Here is an 18,824-nt window from a genome sequence, read left to right on the forward strand (position 1 = left end):
GCGTCCACATGTTGGTAATCATGATTTTGCAGATTCAGAATCCACAAACTCGGATGAACCCGATCCATAATAAACGTGATCAGAAACGAACCCCCCAAATGTCCAATCAGAGTAAATAACCCGGCGGTCATTTGTCAAATGATTAGGGCCAAGGCGGGAATTTCCGTAGTTTCGGGCCCCAATAATTGGAGCGGGAGACGCTTCCTTGAGCTCCAAACCACTGGGGCGTCTTCTGCAACCCCGTTTGCCCTCCTCAGTTGCAGAACTCGTCCTCCCCAAACAGACGATCTCTCTCTCTATGTCTCTCTCTTTCTCTCCTGCTTTATTTCTTCCCTCCGAAGTCTGATTGTTTTCTGTTTCTTTGGGCATTCAATCTTTCCCATCCTTATTTCCTGGTTTTTCTCAATTTTTTTCTTCTTTCCCGAAATTCCCATTGATTTTAAAACTATATAAATAATCTGGTGGAGGGATGGTTTCCGCAAACCGGGAGATGGTGGTCTACTGCTTCGACACACTGGTTGCCCATTACAATAGCGAGCAAGCGCCTCCCCCGGCCTTCGAAGAGGGCCGCCAGTAATCGCCCTCCCCCTCTGTGTGTTGTATATGTTTTGGTTATATTTTTGGTGGTCGGATCTTCCCTGGATTGTTTTTTCCTGGTTTTGATATGATGTGCATGTAGCTTTTGTGGGTATTTGTGATTTTGTTGAGTTTGGTTTGGTGAAAGTTTGATTTTGGGTCTTCTTTGGACTCTGGACATTCGATGAACCAGTGTTGTGGTTTTGCTCTGGGGATGCTTCTTATTATATTCATATATATTCCTGAAGTGGGTTCCATGCATTTTGTACTTGGATAATGGCTTTTCCTAGGTAACTTTCTACACTAAAATCGAAAAAACCTTTGTAGACTAAAATGCACATGGGTGTACTTTTCTTTTAGTTTTTTGTTCTCTCTTATATTTTCCTCCCATGTGATTGGCATCCCATGTTCTATTATATAAAAGGGGCTATTTACAAATTACAGATGGAGGTTTACTCACATGGCAGTCCAGGTTATTTTGGCCCCTTTTTAAGGTTTAGACGTTAAAGTGTGCTACTGCCAGCCTTAATTTCTGTCTCATTTTCATGTGATCTATTAAAAGGTGATTGTGTATTGCTTTCTGGTGGTTTGTAGCCAAATAATATGTTCGGCAGTGTGCAACATAGTCGGATGGCTGGCTAAATATGTTTGTCAGATGAGCATGCGTTGCTTTTTCATGTTGCGAGTGTTAAGTGTTCACCTTTGCTTGAGGAAAAGAAGAAGAGGAATTACTGTTGGAATACTTGATATGTGTAGTCTTCGTTTTCTGCATCCATTACGTTAGATTATCTATTATTATAAATAAAAGTGAACAGAAGGGCTGTGCTTTGTCCTCTTGGCGAACGGGCCTATACCTTGACGCATGTGAGGCATGTATACGCTTGATTGCCCCGTTAATTTCTCTCCTTTCAAGGTCTTCTTCGTAATGTGTATATTGATCCATTTGATTTTTGTCCATATTGTGGTATTTATGTCATATTATGTGTACTGGAGTTTTCTCTCATGGTTGAATGTGCACTGCCCTCTGATTTGGAGAGGTTTCTCCTCAACTTTAAATAACTGTTACTGCATGTATTTCAGTCCATTGTTTGTCACTTGGAAGAAAGTAATCAATGGTGGGGAACCTCGGTTGCGTGGCTGCATTGGAACTTTGGAAGCACGGTGCTTGATCACTGGATTCAGGGATTATGCTTTAACTAGGTGTGTTTGAAGGACTTATGTTCTAGAAGTCTATGATGTCTATTAATCGCGAGTTCATCTTAGTTCTTAGTATTATTTTGTAAAGTATATATGTTGTATAGGTGCTTTAGTGTCAGAAGGCTCTTTAGAACCTGTTATAGTTACCGTATTTTTTCTTGAGCTTATATTTGATTTTTGAAGTAACCTGCTTCCACATTTCAAATAAGAGTATGATTTTGCGAGTTTAAATATTGTCTTTGTTGTTGAGATCCTGTTTACAAGTGAACAACAATGATGTTGCTCTGCTGACATGTGACTGAATTGTCTACTATCAGGGTCATTTCTCCTGTTTTTCCATGGATAATGTAAATATCTAATACAGCATCTCTTTCTTAATAGATTTAGGACCAGAATGTTTGTTCCCAACTTGTTATCTGCATGAATTTTCGATGCAATGAACATAGCTTCTGGCTCAACTTTCTTTCAGTTTCTACTTGTCTCTCTTTTCTTCTTGTTCTTCTTCTTTCTATCATCCCCTGATCTAAATATTTTCACATAACCTACATTTCCTCTGGTATTTGCTAATGATGATAGTAGTAACATGAAACTTGAAAGGATATTTCACCACTTGATCAATATAAATGAGAAAGTTCTATGTTCATCCTATGTAATTGGCTGATGTAAAGTTTACTTACACGTATCAATTGTTTATTATGTTTATTATGAGATGGTAAATTTCTATATTTCACCTAATGATTTTCCCCAAATGAGAAGAAAGAGGTATACAAGTAAAGGCTAGTTAAAGAATAAATATAATTTGTTTATGAAGGTAGATGTCCACAAAATTCTTTTCTGGAAACCAGGCATCTTCATTTAATGAATATTTGGTAGTTGGTGGTTTCCTAAAGCACCGTGGGATGATAAGAAGTCTTGATGGTGTTTGGTTGTTTTTAACTACTGCCATTTCTGTATTGGCTACTTAAAATAATCTGGTATGTTGCTCGATTTTTCCCTAAGAAGGTGACTGTCGAGTAAATTCATACAAAACTAGGTCTCACCTGGTAAGTGCCTAAGTGGTAAGTCGAGCTTGCTTGATCAGTCTTTGTTTCTTCACTTAAGCTTGTTGTGACATCCTTGTGCCTAAGTACGAATACAGAATGGTGCATTATGTGTTAATGGCAGCTTCCCAGTTGCTGGCTTACATTATTAACCTTGCTTGCTGGTTATTGTTGGAGTTCCAAATCTCTTTCACTCTCTCTCTCTCTCTCTCCCCTCCCTCTGCAAGGGACATTATTTTTTCCTACATCTTAGGAGAACCCGAGAAATTATGGTTTGCAGGAGAAAAAGTTGTACTTGTGTGGCCTTAGGGAAACGGCAAACTGGAGCTGCTCTTTTTACTGCAAAAGTGGTTCTCGATGAAGGAAGAAACCTGGCATATTTGACAAATGAAAGGAGATAACTATACAAATGTATTGCAGTATGTAAATGGGATTGAATTTTTGGTTCAACTCCGTATGCATATTTCTGCAAGAAAGTTACAACTTTTCCCCAATGACTTGATATAAAGAAAAGAAATAAGAAAGAACATCATTTTGCTTGAAAATAACTAAGAAAGGATATCATCCAAATATCAAACTAGAGCAATAGCTGCTTGTAAATGTCATTAGTTTTTTAAAGCATAAACAACAGATCTATTTGTGAAAGTGAATTTTTCGAAGGATTTACAGATGGAGTTTTCTTGTTGAATCCATGTGCATTTGATTTTGAGGCATTCACCTTCTATCCAGAACTGCAGACTTGGCATTTTAAAACAGCGAGTGTGATATTCCCTATGTTGTTTCATTAAGCTATCGTCAATATTCCATTATTTCTCTTGTCCATGCTTGTATATTTTTTGTCTTATTTTTTGTTTTTTTGGTCTTTGTAATATTCTTTTAGTTTTTTTAGTCTTTGATTTATTATGGATGCCTGATTGCAGCTACTGTACGTATGATTTTCTTTTGATTCCTTGCAGTGCACTGAGAGACCGTCGGTTCCCTCCCATACAGGCCAAAGAATTGCCTTACTTAGAATGTACAGTTTCCATTCTGACTGATTATGAACCTGCTCTACACTATCTTGATTGGGAGGTACATGTTTCATTATCAATAAAGACAAGCTTTAAATGTTTGGAACTCCTTAGTGATTCCCTTTGCTGTTTCTCATGGTGTGTGTGTGTCTGTGCTTGGGTGTGGTGGTGGGGTTGGGGGGAAGAGGTTGAGGAGTCACTAGTGATGATGATGATGAAAGCTGATGGTTGGTTTCACTTGAATTGTAAGATTCCTCAATATCCAGCCTTATTTGCTGGAAAGTGGAAGGAAATATGCTTATTTGTGCAGACACTTCTACCACTAGATAGGATGAACTTTGATTCCAATACATGCAGTATCTGACTGTGTTCTGGCCACTCTGGTAATACTTGAAAACACCCTAATGGGCAAGAATGACTTTCGTGGATGGCTAACACTAAATTTACTGATTTAGTAAGATTGTTGAAGTAATTGTGCATGCTATCATGGAAAGGCGTATTGGTGGAAGTGATAGGAGACTTGCAATTATTATTGCATCATTACTGTTAGTATCACTTGATATGCTAAGGCATATTGTTTCTCATTTTAAACATCAATTTAATCGGATTCCCTCTGCTCTTATTTGAAGTCTTTCTCTTATTTCTTCTTAAACTTGCAGATTGGGAAGCATGGTTTGATAATAGAATTTATTGATCCGGACAACATTAGGCGAAGTGCAACTTACTTGCCTGAGGTGCCTGCTCAGGAAGGTATGTTGCGTTTCTTTTGATCAGAGAAAAGAGAGAGAGAGAGAGAGAGAGAGAGAGAGAGAGCTTTGATTTCTTGGAGTGAACTCTTTCCCAAATTTCTTCGCTGTGGTGACAACTTTAATCTCATTATCGTAACTGATGATGGCCAACAAGAGCACCATGCTTTTTTTGGTATAAACTGGCAGGGGTCCGTCCAACCCCAGCTTGCCTGCAAAAAGAGAAAATAAAAGATTTAGTTATGGATCATAAACTGTGCTCCATCAGAATTTTCTCACAATCCACTCCAAGTACAATCTTTACCAATACTATGACTGAGAGCCTTTGATGCTTTAATCTGTTTTCTATGTGTCTTCAACAGATAAGTTCAAGGTGTTTTACTTTGTTATGTGATCTAGGATGGACTAAGATTCAGACGATCGATTCTCTGATGCACAAAGCGGGTTATAATGGTGCGATCACTGAGTCACTTCGCAAGCGAGTGCGCTTGACCCGCTACCAGAGCACGCTTTTTACAATGCACTTTAGCGACTATGCCTCCTATGTCAAAAGAATAAGAGGGCAAGCTCCAGCAGTTGGTTCCAAGGCCCTCCGTTGATACGCGATCTTCTCTTCGCAATGAACTTGCGAACCTCTGTTTACCAAACATTTGATTTATGTGGGGAGTGTCTTATTTCGTGCTCCTCCTACCTGTCTCTGCTCATGCCTTCAATTGTTGTGAAGAACTTCTCCGTGTGATGAAGGCATGGAAAAAATCTGACGTTTAGACTTTTAAAAGTATTTATTTAGAGCCCCATTCTGTGGGTTCTAAACAAAATTATCGATGCTAATTGTTTGTCATATTCCATGATTAGTCTTTGCAACTTTGTCATCTGCTATGATAGCACACCAAATCTGCTGCATGGTTGTGAAAGTTCTATCTTCCATGAGATTAATTTTAACCTATTTTCCAACTTGAATGTTTTAGAAAACCAATGGGTGCATATTGCTTTGTTTCACCAAAACCGTTGGTCTAGGCAAAGGAGCTTGAGGGCTTTCTTTGGGTAAATTTGAGCATAATTGTTTCGCTATGAATGGTCACCTTATAGGTTGTGTAATCTGTATTCTGGTTGCAGCGAAACCGTCTCATGTGTTCTTTATCGAATTACATATCCACAATAATTTACCAAATTGAATGTCTTTGAGAGCGTTTTGAGTATGGTTCCCTTAAGTCATAAAAGTGAAAAGAAAAACCATGTTCATGTTCTAGGAAATATGCTAAGAGGCATAGAAGAATGATGTGCGGCAATTGTTTGCTAGATATAGATAATATATCTATAAGCACATCATGTATTTTGAAACAGAAGACATGGTTATTTCAAAATTATCTACTTCAAAAGAACACCTGTTTCATGAATGTAATGTTCTTGTTAAACACACTAAACAAAAGTGTTTAGGCCTTCTTTTAAGCCTGATTTTTGGGCTTATAGCTAGAAGTTGGACTTCTAATTTTCCAATTATAAAACGAATTGTAGCCGGCAAATCTATTTTATTTCTCAGTCAACATCTGAGTAAGCTTTGTTGTCTCCCGTGGTGTCAATTGGAGAACACATGAATGTGAACAACTATTGACAGTGAATGGATGCATAAGTGCCGCCAGAACATGAGGAATTGAGCAATAAGCCTGCAAATCGAGGTGTTCGAAATGGAACAAAGAGTTTCATGTGAGTGTTATTGAGCTGGATCACTCATCAAATGACAGTTAGGATCGCAACCCTTGTGCCGATGGGGTGGAACTGGTGTATTAGCTGACTCAACCCTGAGTCAGGACCTTGACTAGGTCAATTGACCTATTTGTCTGTTCAAGCCACCTTTGACCATACCTACAAGCTGTTCAATGTTCCATAATATGCAATCTTAATGCTAATATCCATGGCCAGGCACTAACCAGCATACTAGCTGACTCTCCATCTTAAGGTTGATCATGTTCAACAGTACCGCTAGTATAAGAGTCCCTGAGAGGTTGGCACATCGGCTCGGGCCAGTGGCTTGGTAGGCAGCTGTTCCTGATTGGAGTGGTATGGATCATACATTTTGGATTCTGTACCAAGTACTGTACATTACAACCCATATCACATAATAGATGTTTGAACGAAAAATTTTGGAGACCTGATCTTGTTTTTTTAACTCTTGCCTATAGAAGCCCCGACAGTTTGAGCAAGTTCTTATCGTTTGAGGATAAAATGTTTGTGTATGATTTACAATGAAGAAAGAGAAAATGCACTCATTTTGTGGAAAGCCGTTGAGATTTTTGCAATTAAAAAATGCCAATTGATGTTTAGTTGGAGTGTCATTCAACAAGTTCAAACTAAGAGAGATAGACTGGACCAAGTTAACAAGTTGAATGACTTTATCTTTGTTCGTTAGCGAGAGAGATAATAAATTAATGTACATGTGGATACTTGTTTAATAAGTTAACTTAATATATATGATAAAATGCCGTTGAGAGATCAATTGCCTTATTCTTTAATTAAATGAATAAGGAAGGCATGTCAATCAATTTTTTGAACGTTGAACTAACGTTCCTTTTTATTTCAGGCAATTGCTGAAACGTTCTCAACTTTTGTTGTATAAAAGGAGGACGATTGTAATTCAAATTATCAAGAAAGATTGATCTCTCTCCCGTGGACGTAGGCAACACTAGCCAAACCACGTAAAAATGCTTTCTCTTCTTCTCTCCTAGCTCTGTCCAAACTCTGTTTATCGCAATTCTTTATGGTATCAGAGCGATAAATCTTCATCATGAGGTAGAAAATCATCTCCAAGCAGCAAGAATCTATGGAGCAGGAAAGGGGAGCAAGGCACGATAATGAACAACACACTATCTTGCAAGGCAGTGATGGATCTTTGCACAGACTTGTCGTGCACGAGCAAGGTAATCCCAATCTCAAGATTACTAATACCTTGCTTGATGGTCTCAATTATTTACCTTGGTCTAAGGCAGTCACTCGATTCCTTAGTGGAAAATCTAAACTCTGATACATTCATGGTACCTCAAAGAGACCACCACTCAATGATCCGAAATATGGCGAGTAGCGATCAACCAATGACACTGTTGCGTCTTGGCTCATCAATTCGATGGAGCCAAAGATAGCAGCCTGTTTGAATTTTCTAGACACGCTGAGGAGGTGTGGCAAGCTACCAAAGATCTTTACGGTGAACAATATAATATTGCTCGCATGCACCAACTGTCTCAAACAAAAGGAAGTCTAAAGAAAGGGACGACCCCTATTAACGAATATATTGGCACCTTTAAAGAAATTTGGGATGAGATAGATGTCCATTCTCCATTGACTACCGATCTTTCTATAGCTAAGAAGCAACGTGAACAAGAGCACATATTTGAAATTCTTGTTGGGCTTCCAAATGACTACGAGAATCTTCGTAGTCAAATTCTCATGGCACATGAGCTACCTTCGCTAAGTTCAGTTTGTGCCCTTCTTATACGAGAAGAGTCAAGAAGAAAGGCTATGGGCACCTTAAACTACAACGATCAAGATGTGTCAAACGATGAAAAGGCAGCTTTTGTTGTAAACGGTATAGATAACAGAAATTTCAAAGGTAAACGTGATAATGACAGAAAACTTAAATGCTCATACTGTAAAAGAATTGGCCATTCTCATGACACATGCTGGTTTATCCATGGAAACCCTGACAGAGGTATAAGTCATACCTCCAAGACCACCTCAAATGGGTAATCTAAGAAAGAAAACAATTTCAGTGGGATAATCAAGAAGGAGAACAATCAGACCAGTCTTATAACTTCTTCATCAGACAAGCCTATCACATTGGAGACTCTTGCTGAAATGATAAAGGAACTCCAAGCAGAAAAGACCGCAGGTATCACCATCAACTCTTCCGATTACACTAAAGGTATGGCCTACGTCTCTTGTCTTGATTCTAGCTGTCATTGGATAGTCGACTCAGGAGCCACAGATCACATTGCTAACCAATTTACTCACCTCTATACCTCTCACCCTATTGACGGCATTGGACCAGTTGCTGCAGCCAACGGAATGCCTATTGCCGTCAAAGGAAAAGGAGGAATAGACTTTTTTAACAAAAATTACACTAGTGAGATTCTTGTCATGTCTTAACTTAAGTTTAATCTACTGTCTTTAGCAAAAATTACCAAAGAATTAGATTGCAATGTGGTTTTTTCCGCTACTAACATTGGATTTCAGGATCGAAAGACTCAGACGATGATTGGTGAGGGGCACCAAGTGAATGGACTCCACCAAATCAAAGTTCCTCATCAAGCTTTGAATGTGGCTTCCACAAATGAGGGAGAGATCTGGCATCAACGGATGGGTCGTCCATCCACTCGAACGTTAAATTATCTTTTTTCCAAGCATTATTTTGACAATCACACATGTGATATTTGTAAGTTTGCTAGAATGACTAGACCAAAGTTCTCTTTATCTGATTCTATTAGTGAACAACCATTTGATCTTATTCACTTTGATGTTTGGGGTCCTGCGCCTGTAGATTCTTTGGATGGATTTAAATATTATGTTATGTTTATTGACGATTTTTCCAGATCCACTTGGGTTTATTTTATGAAAAACAAATCTGAAGCACTCTTTCATTTTCAAAATTTTTATAAGATGATTGAAGTTCAATACAACTGTAAAATAAAATGCTTCAAGTCTGATAACGGTACTGAGTTCAAAAATTCTGGTTTCAAAACCTTCTTGGACGAGCATTGCATACTACATCAAACACCGTGTATTGACACACTTCAACAAAATGGCATTTCTGAAAGAAAAAATAGACATATTTAAGAAGTTGCTAGAAGGATGTTATTTCAAATGCATGTGCCTAAAAACTATTGGAAATATGCTATCTCCTCGGCTTGCTATGCGATCAATAGAACTCCTAATAAGCATCTTAATTATGCTAGTCTTATTGGCAAACTTACGGGTCATGAACCAAAACTTGATCATTTGCGTGTGCTTGGTTGTATGGTTTATGTGTGGCTACACTATGCAAAAAGAGACAAACTTAGTCATCGCCCAACCAAATGCATTTTTGTCGCCACAACTCACAAGGCAACGAGTATGTATGTTTTGATCCTATTACTAAGAAAACCTTTATATCTCGTGAAGTTCATTTCAATGAGAAACAACCCTACTTTGGAGTCAATAATTGTGATATAGGACATGGGGAGTCTAATTCTCCTAACTTGCATGATTTTGATGATTTATTTTTTACCATAAGTGATGAATGGGTTACTAGAGAAACTCTTTTAGAAACTGAAAGTCACTCAGAAAATCAAGAACCTGTTATTACTACGGATGGTGATGAACCCTTACGGATGGTGATGAACCCTCTAACCAAGAACTTAGAAGATCTGAGAGAATTTGAAGATCGCCCTCTCATCTAACAGAATATGAGACTTATTCCTGCAGTCATTATCTCATCAGCAATTTTGTTTCTTATGATAAGATTTCTACTTAACACATCAACTTCATCAAAAGTCTTGATAAAATTAGTGAGCCTCAAACTTTTCAAGAAGCTAAGAAGGACTCAAATTGGAGAAAGACAATGGAAGAATAATTAGAGACCCTAAATCGCAACAAGACTTGAGAGATTGTTACAAAACCAAAGAATTCTAACGTTGTTGGTTACAAATGGCACTACAGAGTCAAATACAAGAGTGACAGCTCACTAGAAAGATACAAAGCATGTGTAGTAGCCAAGGGATTTACTCAAACAAAAGGACTGGACTATGATGAAACTTTTGCTCTTGTGGCAAAAATGATACATTAAGGATTCTCTTATCTTTGGCCAGTAACCTGAACTGGGGACTCCATCAACTAGACATGAAAAATGTCTTCTTGCAAGGTGAATTGAGTGAAGAAATTTACAAGGCACTTCCTCCAGGGCATCCAGATGAAGGGAAAAATTATGTGTGCAGGCTCAACAAAGCTATCTATGGTCTGAAACAGTCTCCTAGAGCGTGGTACCTGAAATGAAGCATGACCTTAAAAAACTTTGGATATCACCGATGTCACTCTGACAATACGCTCTTCATAAGGAAAGGCAAAGAACACATCATTGTTGTGTTAATTTATGTGGATGATATAGTAGTGACAGGTGACAATGTTGAAGGCATACATAATCTCAAACAATACTTGAGAACCACATTTGATATAAAAGACCTAGGGAAACTCAAGTATTTTCTCGAAATTGAGATAGCCCAATCACACAAAGGCATCTTCATTTGTCAAATAAAATATGCACTTGATATATCAAAGGAAACTGGAAAGATGGATGCACGTCCTGCCGACACTCCGTTTGAAACAAATCTCAAATTGGGATCATGTGAGGATGAACCAGAGGTCAACAAGGAAGTATATCAACGTTTAGTTGGTAAACTTATTTACTTATATGTCACTAGACCTGATATTTCGTTTGCAGTGAATATGAGTAGCAGGTACATGCAAAGCCCAAGAGAGTCACATATGAGAGCTGCATATCGCATTCTTCGATACATCAAAGGCACTCTTGGACAAGGACTCTGGTACAAAAGGAATCAAAACTTAGATACAGTTGCATTCACATATGCAGATTAGGCTGGAGACATCGGTGATAGAAAATCAACTACAAGATATTGTATCTTTGTCGGATGTAATCTTGTGGCATGGAAATGCAAGAAATAGAAGACAGTAGCTAGATCCATTACTAAAGCAGAATATCGAGTCATGGCCGCAGGAACCAGTGAACTCATATGGACTAAAAATATAATTGAAGAACTGAGCCTTGAAGTTTCAAAACCTATGCACATGTTCTGTGATAATCAAGTAGCTATATATATTTCAACCAATCCAGCCTTTCATGAAAGGACAAAGCACATCGAAATTGATTGCCACTATGTCACAGAAAAGATTGAATCTCGAGATATCAGAACTCTTCACATAAATGGAGTGGAACAAGTTGCTGACGCCTTATTCTTTAATTAAATGAATAAGAAAGGTGCGTCAATCAATTTTTTGAACGTTGAACTAACGGTCCTTTTTATTTCAGGCAATTGCTGAAACGTTCTCAACTTTTGTAGTATAAAAGGAGAACGATTGTAATTAAAATTATTAAGAAAGATTGATCTCTCTTCCGTGGACGTAGGCAACACTAGTCGAACCACGTAAACATGCCTTCTCTTCTTCTCTCCTAGCTCTGTCCAAACTCTGTTTATCGCAATTCTTCAATATACCTAAGTACTGTTCTAAAATGTGTTAAGCTTTGTTTGCTGGTCTATGCAATTAGAAGAAGAAACAATTAGAAAAAAACTTTAGAAAACATAGAAAGCAAGTTGATGCTATTAATTTGGAGCACTTTGATACATTAAAATCACAAATTGAAAATAAAAAATTGCAACATATATCAGGAAGAACCTTAAATGGTTTAAGAGTGAAAGAGAAGCCACTCATGATGAAGACCATTCATATATTGGTAAGAACGTTGAATTTACACGAGGACGTGAAGAAAAATCATTATTTTATTTTATTTTGCCCTTTGTATTTGATACGTGCCTAATTTTGGCACCATCGAGGACGGCCGAAGGCCTAGTCCAGAGCGCTAGAGCGGAGCAGACCAGCGGCGTGAGTAGCAGTTGGGCACCCCGATTACAACCCGACAGGCTTATGTCCTTGTTGCCTTGTGAGGTTAGCCTCGCCGGGGAGCGTCGAGAGAAGCAGGCCGCAGCATTGCATGCGGCCGAGGATGAGCGCAAGCCCAAGGAGCAGCCTGCAAGGTCTGACACTAGCACCTATGTGCATAGGGCCAAGTGCACACGAGTGAGACATGACACCTTGGCATGGTTCAGGGTTTGACACTTATAGAACCCTTGGACATTACTTATATGGCTGCAGTGAGAGGAACAGGCAGAGCAGCTGAGGTCGAAAAAGGTGAGATAGGGTCCGGATTCATAGAGAGAGCGGGTGCAACCAGATCCATTCTAGGTGCCCTTTTTTACTTATGTTTATTTACTCTTTTGTACTGTCTCGATTTGAGACGTGTTAGAATCGTTTTAGTTTAAGTTTTTTGTATTGTCTCGGGTTAGGAGCTAAGTGAACCGAGATGTTTATCATGTATATAACCTTGTAATTAGGTTTTTTTGGATTACGCTTGAATGAAGATTTGATTTTATTTGGGCGTCCCTTTCTCTCTTCCCCTTTACCTCTTGAGCTTTGTCAGTGGTGGTGGCCGGATTCTAGTATGACCTCAACCGGCGTAGCCGGAGTTCTACCTACAGCCAGTGGCCTCCTCTATTTCTGATTTCTCTTCTCCTAAAGTCACCCCTTCCATGGCCGATTGGATGACGATTTGAAGATGACGAACGTTGCTGCCGACAACCTCTCCATCTTTTCCAAGTCACGACGTTTCCCCGACCAGTAAGCTAGGTGATCCACGGTGCAACTTTCCTTAACCACAAAGGGAGGTTAGAGGCCGGTTTCATCTCACGGGAAGGCTGCCGTGCAGGAGTATGCTAGTAGATCTGGTGTTATACTTCTAAAGTAGCAGCACGACCATCTACCGACCAACGAACATCCGCCTCCTATGTTCCTGCGATAGAAGGAGAAGTGGTGGCAGACCACAAAGTTGAAATCGATTCTTCTTGTTGAGTGTGATCTTGGGTAGCGATAGCGCCTCGGCAATGAGGTTCTATCAGTATTGCTCAATTTTATTTCATTTCACGAATTATAAGGCCAAGTTTGTTCCTTTTTTTTTTGTGGGTTATAGTACTTGCGCATGCTGAATCGACGAAGGTTCATATTTAAGTATGCCATTTTTTTTATATAAAAAAGAATACTCTTCTTTATTTACTCTGGTTTTGAATGTTTTTATATATTTCTTGTTTCTAATAAAAAAAACTACGGTTATTTAAAGGTTACATCACGTTAACTACGATTGGCCCGATCAATATAACGTTGAGCTGAGTTAATTTAACACCTGAAAACCTGCATGTTGCTAATGAAGTGCGAGTTTTAAGCTGAATTTGGAAGTTAGAGATTGAGATGAGATTAATGATGAGGACATGAGAGGGTTTGTCAATCTTCTTTCTGAAAAAAGGTGGCTGAAAATGACTCCTCTCCATCTGATCATCGATTCTCTTCGGCCTTTTTTATTAACAAAAAATGGTAAAAAATCACTTTGAGTGGGAACTAAGCCCGTAATTGTCAGCCAAAAACATTTAAATAAAATTTAAATAAAAAATTTTAAAACAAAGACGGCATGTTTGTTCAGAAATCAAAATGCCACCCAAGAGTTTCTGCATGCTAGTTGTGAAGACGGACCTCTGAAGCTTCTTTTCTTTCAGAGAGATGATGAACTTGAAACAGGCTAGAAAGAAGAAGAAGAAGAAAAAGAAGAAAACAATGATGATGGCAACGACGACCCAGAAATGGGTGATGCCCCACAATCACGTAAGGAAGAAGATGGTGATGGTGGTGGTCATGAAGGTGAAAAAACACGCCAGTGCAGATGAATAAATAAAAAAGACAAACTTCCATGGAAGCAAAATTTTGAATCTGTTGTATCTACTGCTTTTCCTTTTGTTTTTCCTTCTATTTTTTTAGTAGTTGAGAGCAGAAAAACAAAGAAATTTCCACAAAGACATTTCCATCTATTTTTTCTACTTATTTTTCTCTTGTCCGCCATGAAAAAGGTTCATCTGCTCCGTAGTAACTGGCGGTTTGGATTGCCACAGCCGAGAGTACAACATTGCTTTCCAAATCCGACCACCCTCGCCTCCTTTCTCATGTTCCTCAAAAGATTCTTATTTAGAGCCATTTGTGCTTGTATACATGTGTATAATATCATGGAAAATATTCAATTCCCATGTTTCCGAAGAGTTTCTAATTTAGAGCAATTTGTGCGACTTTATGTACTGTATGTGTGCAGTCTCACCCATATAGGTCTTTCTTTCGATCAAGTGACCCATGTTGTATTATGCAAATATAAAATGCCATCATCGGCCACACTCTGTTTTTTTCTAAATATTGGACACATTGACAAGCTCATTGTGTAATTATTGTGCATGTTGTATTGTATATTCAAGTATCAATAAAATTTTAACACCCAAAAACCAGGTTTTGCCTTCAAAACCAAGTTTTTCAAGTGTTTGAGCGACATCAAAACTGGGTTTGAGAAATCTCAAACTCTTTTTTGACACTGCAAAAATCTGGTTTTAAAGGCAAAACAAGATTTCTCAAGTTAGAGGTGTCGTCTAAACACCCCCTTAGTTTTGACAAAACTTGGTTATGTAAAAGAAAACGAAAACCTACTCCCCTCAAGTTATTCATGAACCAAATGATCCAAAATTTCAAAATTCATTAAAACTAAGTTTTTACAAAATTAGATTAGATGAGAGCATCATCCAAACTCCCTCTTAAGATAAATAAAGATTTTGGGTGTGAGGTATACTTTTACTTTTCAAGTGCACCTAATTTAAGACACCTATAATCTTTGCCTCTACACACACCAAATTTTGCAGAACGCTATCTTCAACAATTATCAGGTATCTTGCACCCTCTTTGTCAACAGGACGCCACCTTCACCAAAAAATAAGGCATATAGTATAGAACTCACTCTTATTTAAGGTTGTTCACGCCGATTACCATACCAAATTCTTCACTTCCTCACTCGATTGAGTTATCATATTGCAAATATGTTTATAAAGATTGTACTCTCTCTCTCATCTCCCTTTTGAATAGGACTACAAAGAATCTTACTTTTGAATGCTTCTGTTGCATATGGTCGTTGGCTTCCATGAATAGTTTGATGATAGATAATAATCTTACAGAGAGTTGACCTTCCATTACTTGGCATCAAGTTTTCTATAGATACCTGCTTTTTGTGGTCTGTAGTTTTTAGTGAGGACGAAGAACTGTGTTCTTTATGCCATTCTGCAGGAACCGAATCTTCTTCGAAATAGCATATTCTTCAAAGTACCCCTGAACCGTCTCACTGGAAAATCTGAAAGACTGCTGTTAACAGAAATATAAAAAGAACACGAAGAAGAAGGCTCTCATTATTAAGGCCCAGGAAGATCAATGGCAGAATCTCAATTTATGTACTCATCTGCGGCAATCCAAACCTCCAGTTACTTCGGTGCAGAAGGACCTTTCCAATGGCGAAAGAGAAAAAAATAAACACAAAAAACAGATGGAAATTTCTATATTGTTCTGCTCTCAACATTTAAAAATATAAAAATAGCGAAGAAATCCTCAGGTACAAGTTCTTTTCCCGACTCCTAGAAGAACAAAAAAGCGGGACCCAGCTCTCGAAAGTACGTCGTACCACTGTCCAACCTTTTCAAAGAAAAAAGAGGAAAACAGTAGAGACAGAGATTCAAGCCCTTGATCTATGGAAGGTTTTTCTTATTTATCTATTTATTTATCTACATAGGCGCTCGCTTTTCACCTTCATCGCCGCCACCATCGTCTTCCTCTTGTAGTTGTGCTTGTTGGGCACCACCCATTTCCGGGTCGTCGCCATCATCATTCGTTTCTTCTTCTTCTTCCACTGCGTCTGTTTCAAGGTCGTCATCTCTCTGAATGAAACGAAGCTTCAGGCGACCGTCTTCACGGCTAGCATGCAGAAACTCTTGGTTGGGCATTCTGATTTCTCTGAGAACAAACCTTCCGTCTTCTCTATAAGATCTAAAGGAGACCCACGGCTGCCCGTTCCTTCCTATGCTGGAAATGGGCGGAGGAAACCCTTCGTACTTACTCCTCCGATTGATATCCTTCATCCTCTGCCCGTTTCCCGATTGATTCCCCAATGGCTCTGACGAACCCTCCGCCGAACTATGCGGCGATTCATCCACATCCCCGCCGCTCTCGGACCCCAGCCCCTCCGTACACATCTGCAGATTTTTCGTGTTCTTCAGGAAAGACTCCCCAGTCTTGGGCACCACGTCACGAGCTTCGTCATCAACAAGCGCGACGCTGGACGCCTGAGAAGAATCGTCATCAGAAGAAAAGTACGCCGTCGTAGAAGACGACGACGATGGTGCTCCGTCATCGAGGACGACCGATTGAGGGGAGTCCTCCAAAGGATTGTTTTCTTTGAAATGAAGCTCGCCGAAGATCTCCGTGAAGCTGGCGAGGTCGACGGGGTTGATCGTCTTCATCCGTCTGAGAGCAGTCAGGGCATCGAGAAGGCTCTTCTCCTGCGTGGGGCTGTCAAAGTAATGGCGCAAAGCCTCGAGCGTCGCCATTTTCTTGGAAGCCCTTCTCCACAATCCCGATCAAAAGAATAGTGATAATGTCGGTACAGAACAAAGACAAAAACTAAAAAGATTGCAAACAAACAAGAACGAAGAACAAGAACAAGAAGAAGGTAATTTAATGTCGGAGGAGAGACAAAGAGGGGGAAAGAAAAGGAAAAATGATGATGGTAGTGGAAAGAAGGCGGTGGCAAGCGTTTCCCGGGGAATTCATCGCGAGAGAAGGAGTCTTTTCTGCGTGGGGAGGAGAGGGAAACCATGGAGGAGGATATATCTCGTGAACGATGCCAAAATAAACTGCCTGCTTTTTTGAGTGGTGCCCCTTTTCGGGCGTCATCTCTGATTCAATTGTGAGGCTTTTTCTCTTGGGGGAACCCTGATTTATTGGGATGTGAGGGTTGAAATTTCTGGAGCCTCTCTCTCATCATCTGCTCTCTTCTTCTTCCACGTACTCTGTATCCGCGTGAACAGATTGGATGTGGGGCTGGCACAGATCAGCCGAGCTGCTCCTAATTTCGACTTGGCTCGGCTCCCCAAGATCCTCGATCGCCGCGGTTCATCCTGAATTTTCGCTCTCCCTGTTTCCGGCATCTGGATATGGATAACTGATCATGCTTGGCTTATGCAGATTCTTCAATATGTTCAGGACTCAGTATGCTTTGTATAAACTGATTTTTATTTTCTTGTTCGTTATATACAGACATGCATTCATTTTGTAAGAATCAAAACCTGTTTTGCTAGTTGGTGATGAATATGTATATGTTTAATATGTTTCAATGGATTGTTTATGTCCTCTTTTGTGCAGTTGATGTGATTTAGTAGAAAACACGCATTAAGACAACCACTTTTTAGGTTTTCTATATGTTACTTTGATAATTAACAGCTCATGGAACACTAAACTTTGGCAACAGAAAAATCATTTTCTTTATGTGAATAAGATCTTGTACTAAATTAGTAATCACAAACATGTTTCCGAGTTAATCTTTTATTCGAAATGCTTTCAACAAAAAAAAATAAGTGGTTTGTTTTTTCTATCTATCTTTTTTTATATATATATAACCTTTTGAGTTTCATCCAAACACACTACTTAGTGCATTGCATGGGATGGACCTAATTAAATACACCGCCCAATACAATCCATCGGATGGTTTGCTACGAGAATCAGAAGATTTCTCTCTGGCCTTTAAAAACTTCAACTGAATGAGTGAAATTGTTGCCATCAATTTTGAGGACATCGATGAGTGAGCTTTTTCTAATTTTATGGCCGTCATGGGATGATGAGTTGTCATTGAATGCCGCCCTTAGGATCCAGATCCAACTAACTGATTATGGGTATTGCTTTTGGAAGCTTTTTAGATCCCGATCTACTGCGTCTTGGTTGTGTTTCTATTTTTGTTTTTTATTTCTTGAAGTTTTTCTACTCCCTATATGGGCAGAATAAATCTCTAGCTCCATTTATTTTAGCAAGACTTACTTGAACTTATCAGCCCAATTGGAATAATCATCCCAAAATGATCTGTAATGATCGACAGATTGATAAGCAATGAAAAAAAAAATTGGGAAAGACTTATGCCCAAGAATCTTGAGTGCCAGGCATTCTTCAGCAGCAGAAAATGTGTAGTTGTTTGAAAGTCTGATTTTTGTTATATTGGTTCCATTCTATCAGCCATATTAGCATACTTCTAATCTTAAAATGAAGAATTAATGACTTTTTCTTCACTTATTTCAAATAAGTTTCAGAAGTTAATAGAAGCTGTTTTTCATTTACGAAATGACACAAGTACTCTGTATTTTTTCTTTTTTCAGTAGGCAAATTGTTTAAGGGAGACAAACAGTTGTGAGATTATACCAGTTTTTAAGAATGACTCGATTATAGTAGATCCAGGAAAAAGATTACCAACTTCTCCTTGCTTAAGCCAATACATGCTAGGGCTTGACAGCAGGGTAAAGTTTTGAGGATAAAGGCCGAGTGAACGGCAAGTT

General features: G+C 38.9%; 2 protein-coding genes across 2 annotated transcripts; one reads left to right on the forward strand and one right to left on the reverse strand.

Annotated features, from left to right (window-relative positions):
* The first annotated feature begins 203 nt into the window (after positions 1 to 203).
* LOC116259939 (uncharacterized protein At2g38710) lies at positions 204 to 5,417 on the forward strand. The gene is made up of 5 exons (XM_031637957.2): positions 204 to 573; positions 1,657 to 1,776; positions 3,770 to 3,884; positions 4,483 to 4,573; positions 4,969 to 5,417. Exons 1-5 carry the CDS (start codon positions 470 to 472, stop codon positions 5,166 to 5,168), a joined length of 630 nt encoding a protein of 209 aa, XP_031493817.1. The 5' UTR covers positions 204 to 469; the 3' UTR covers positions 5,169 to 5,417.
* Positions 5,418 to 15,778: 10,361 nt separating this feature from the next.
* Positions 15,779 to 17,421, reverse strand: LOC116250560 (protein FANTASTIC FOUR 3). The gene has a single exon (XM_031624273.2). It carries the CDS (start codon positions 16,830 to 16,832, stop codon positions 16,011 to 16,013), a length of 822 nt encoding a protein of 273 aa, XP_031480133.1. The 5' UTR covers positions 16,833 to 17,421; the 3' UTR covers positions 15,779 to 16,010.
* Positions 17,422 to 18,824: the final 1,403 nt, after the last annotated feature.

This window comes from Nymphaea colorata, chromosome 1, assembly GCF_008831285.2.
Source record: "Nymphaea colorata isolate Beijing-Zhang1983 chromosome 1, ASM883128v2, whole genome shotgun sequence".
NCBI classification, from domain to species: Eukaryota; Viridiplantae; Streptophyta; class Magnoliopsida; order Nymphaeales; family Nymphaeaceae; genus Nymphaea; species Nymphaea colorata.

Bases quoted from the DNA above. Each gene is read 5' to 3' on its own strand.
- LOC116259939 (XM_031637957.2), top strand. From the start codon at position 470: ATGGTTTCCGCAAACCGGGAGATGGTGGTCTACTGCTTCGACACACTG. The intron at 1,777-3,769 runs GTGTGTTTGAAG...GATTCCTTGCAG, and splicing joins AGGGATTATGCTTTAACTAG to TGCACTGAGAGACCGTCGGT. The intron at 3,885-4,482 runs GTACATGTTTCA...TTAAACTTGCAG, and splicing joins TACACTATCTTGATTGGGAG to ATTGGGAAGCATGGTTTGAT.
- LOC116250560 (XM_031624273.2), bottom strand. From the start codon at position 16,832: ATGGCGACGCTCGAGGCTTTGCGCCATTACTTTGACAGCCCCACGCAG.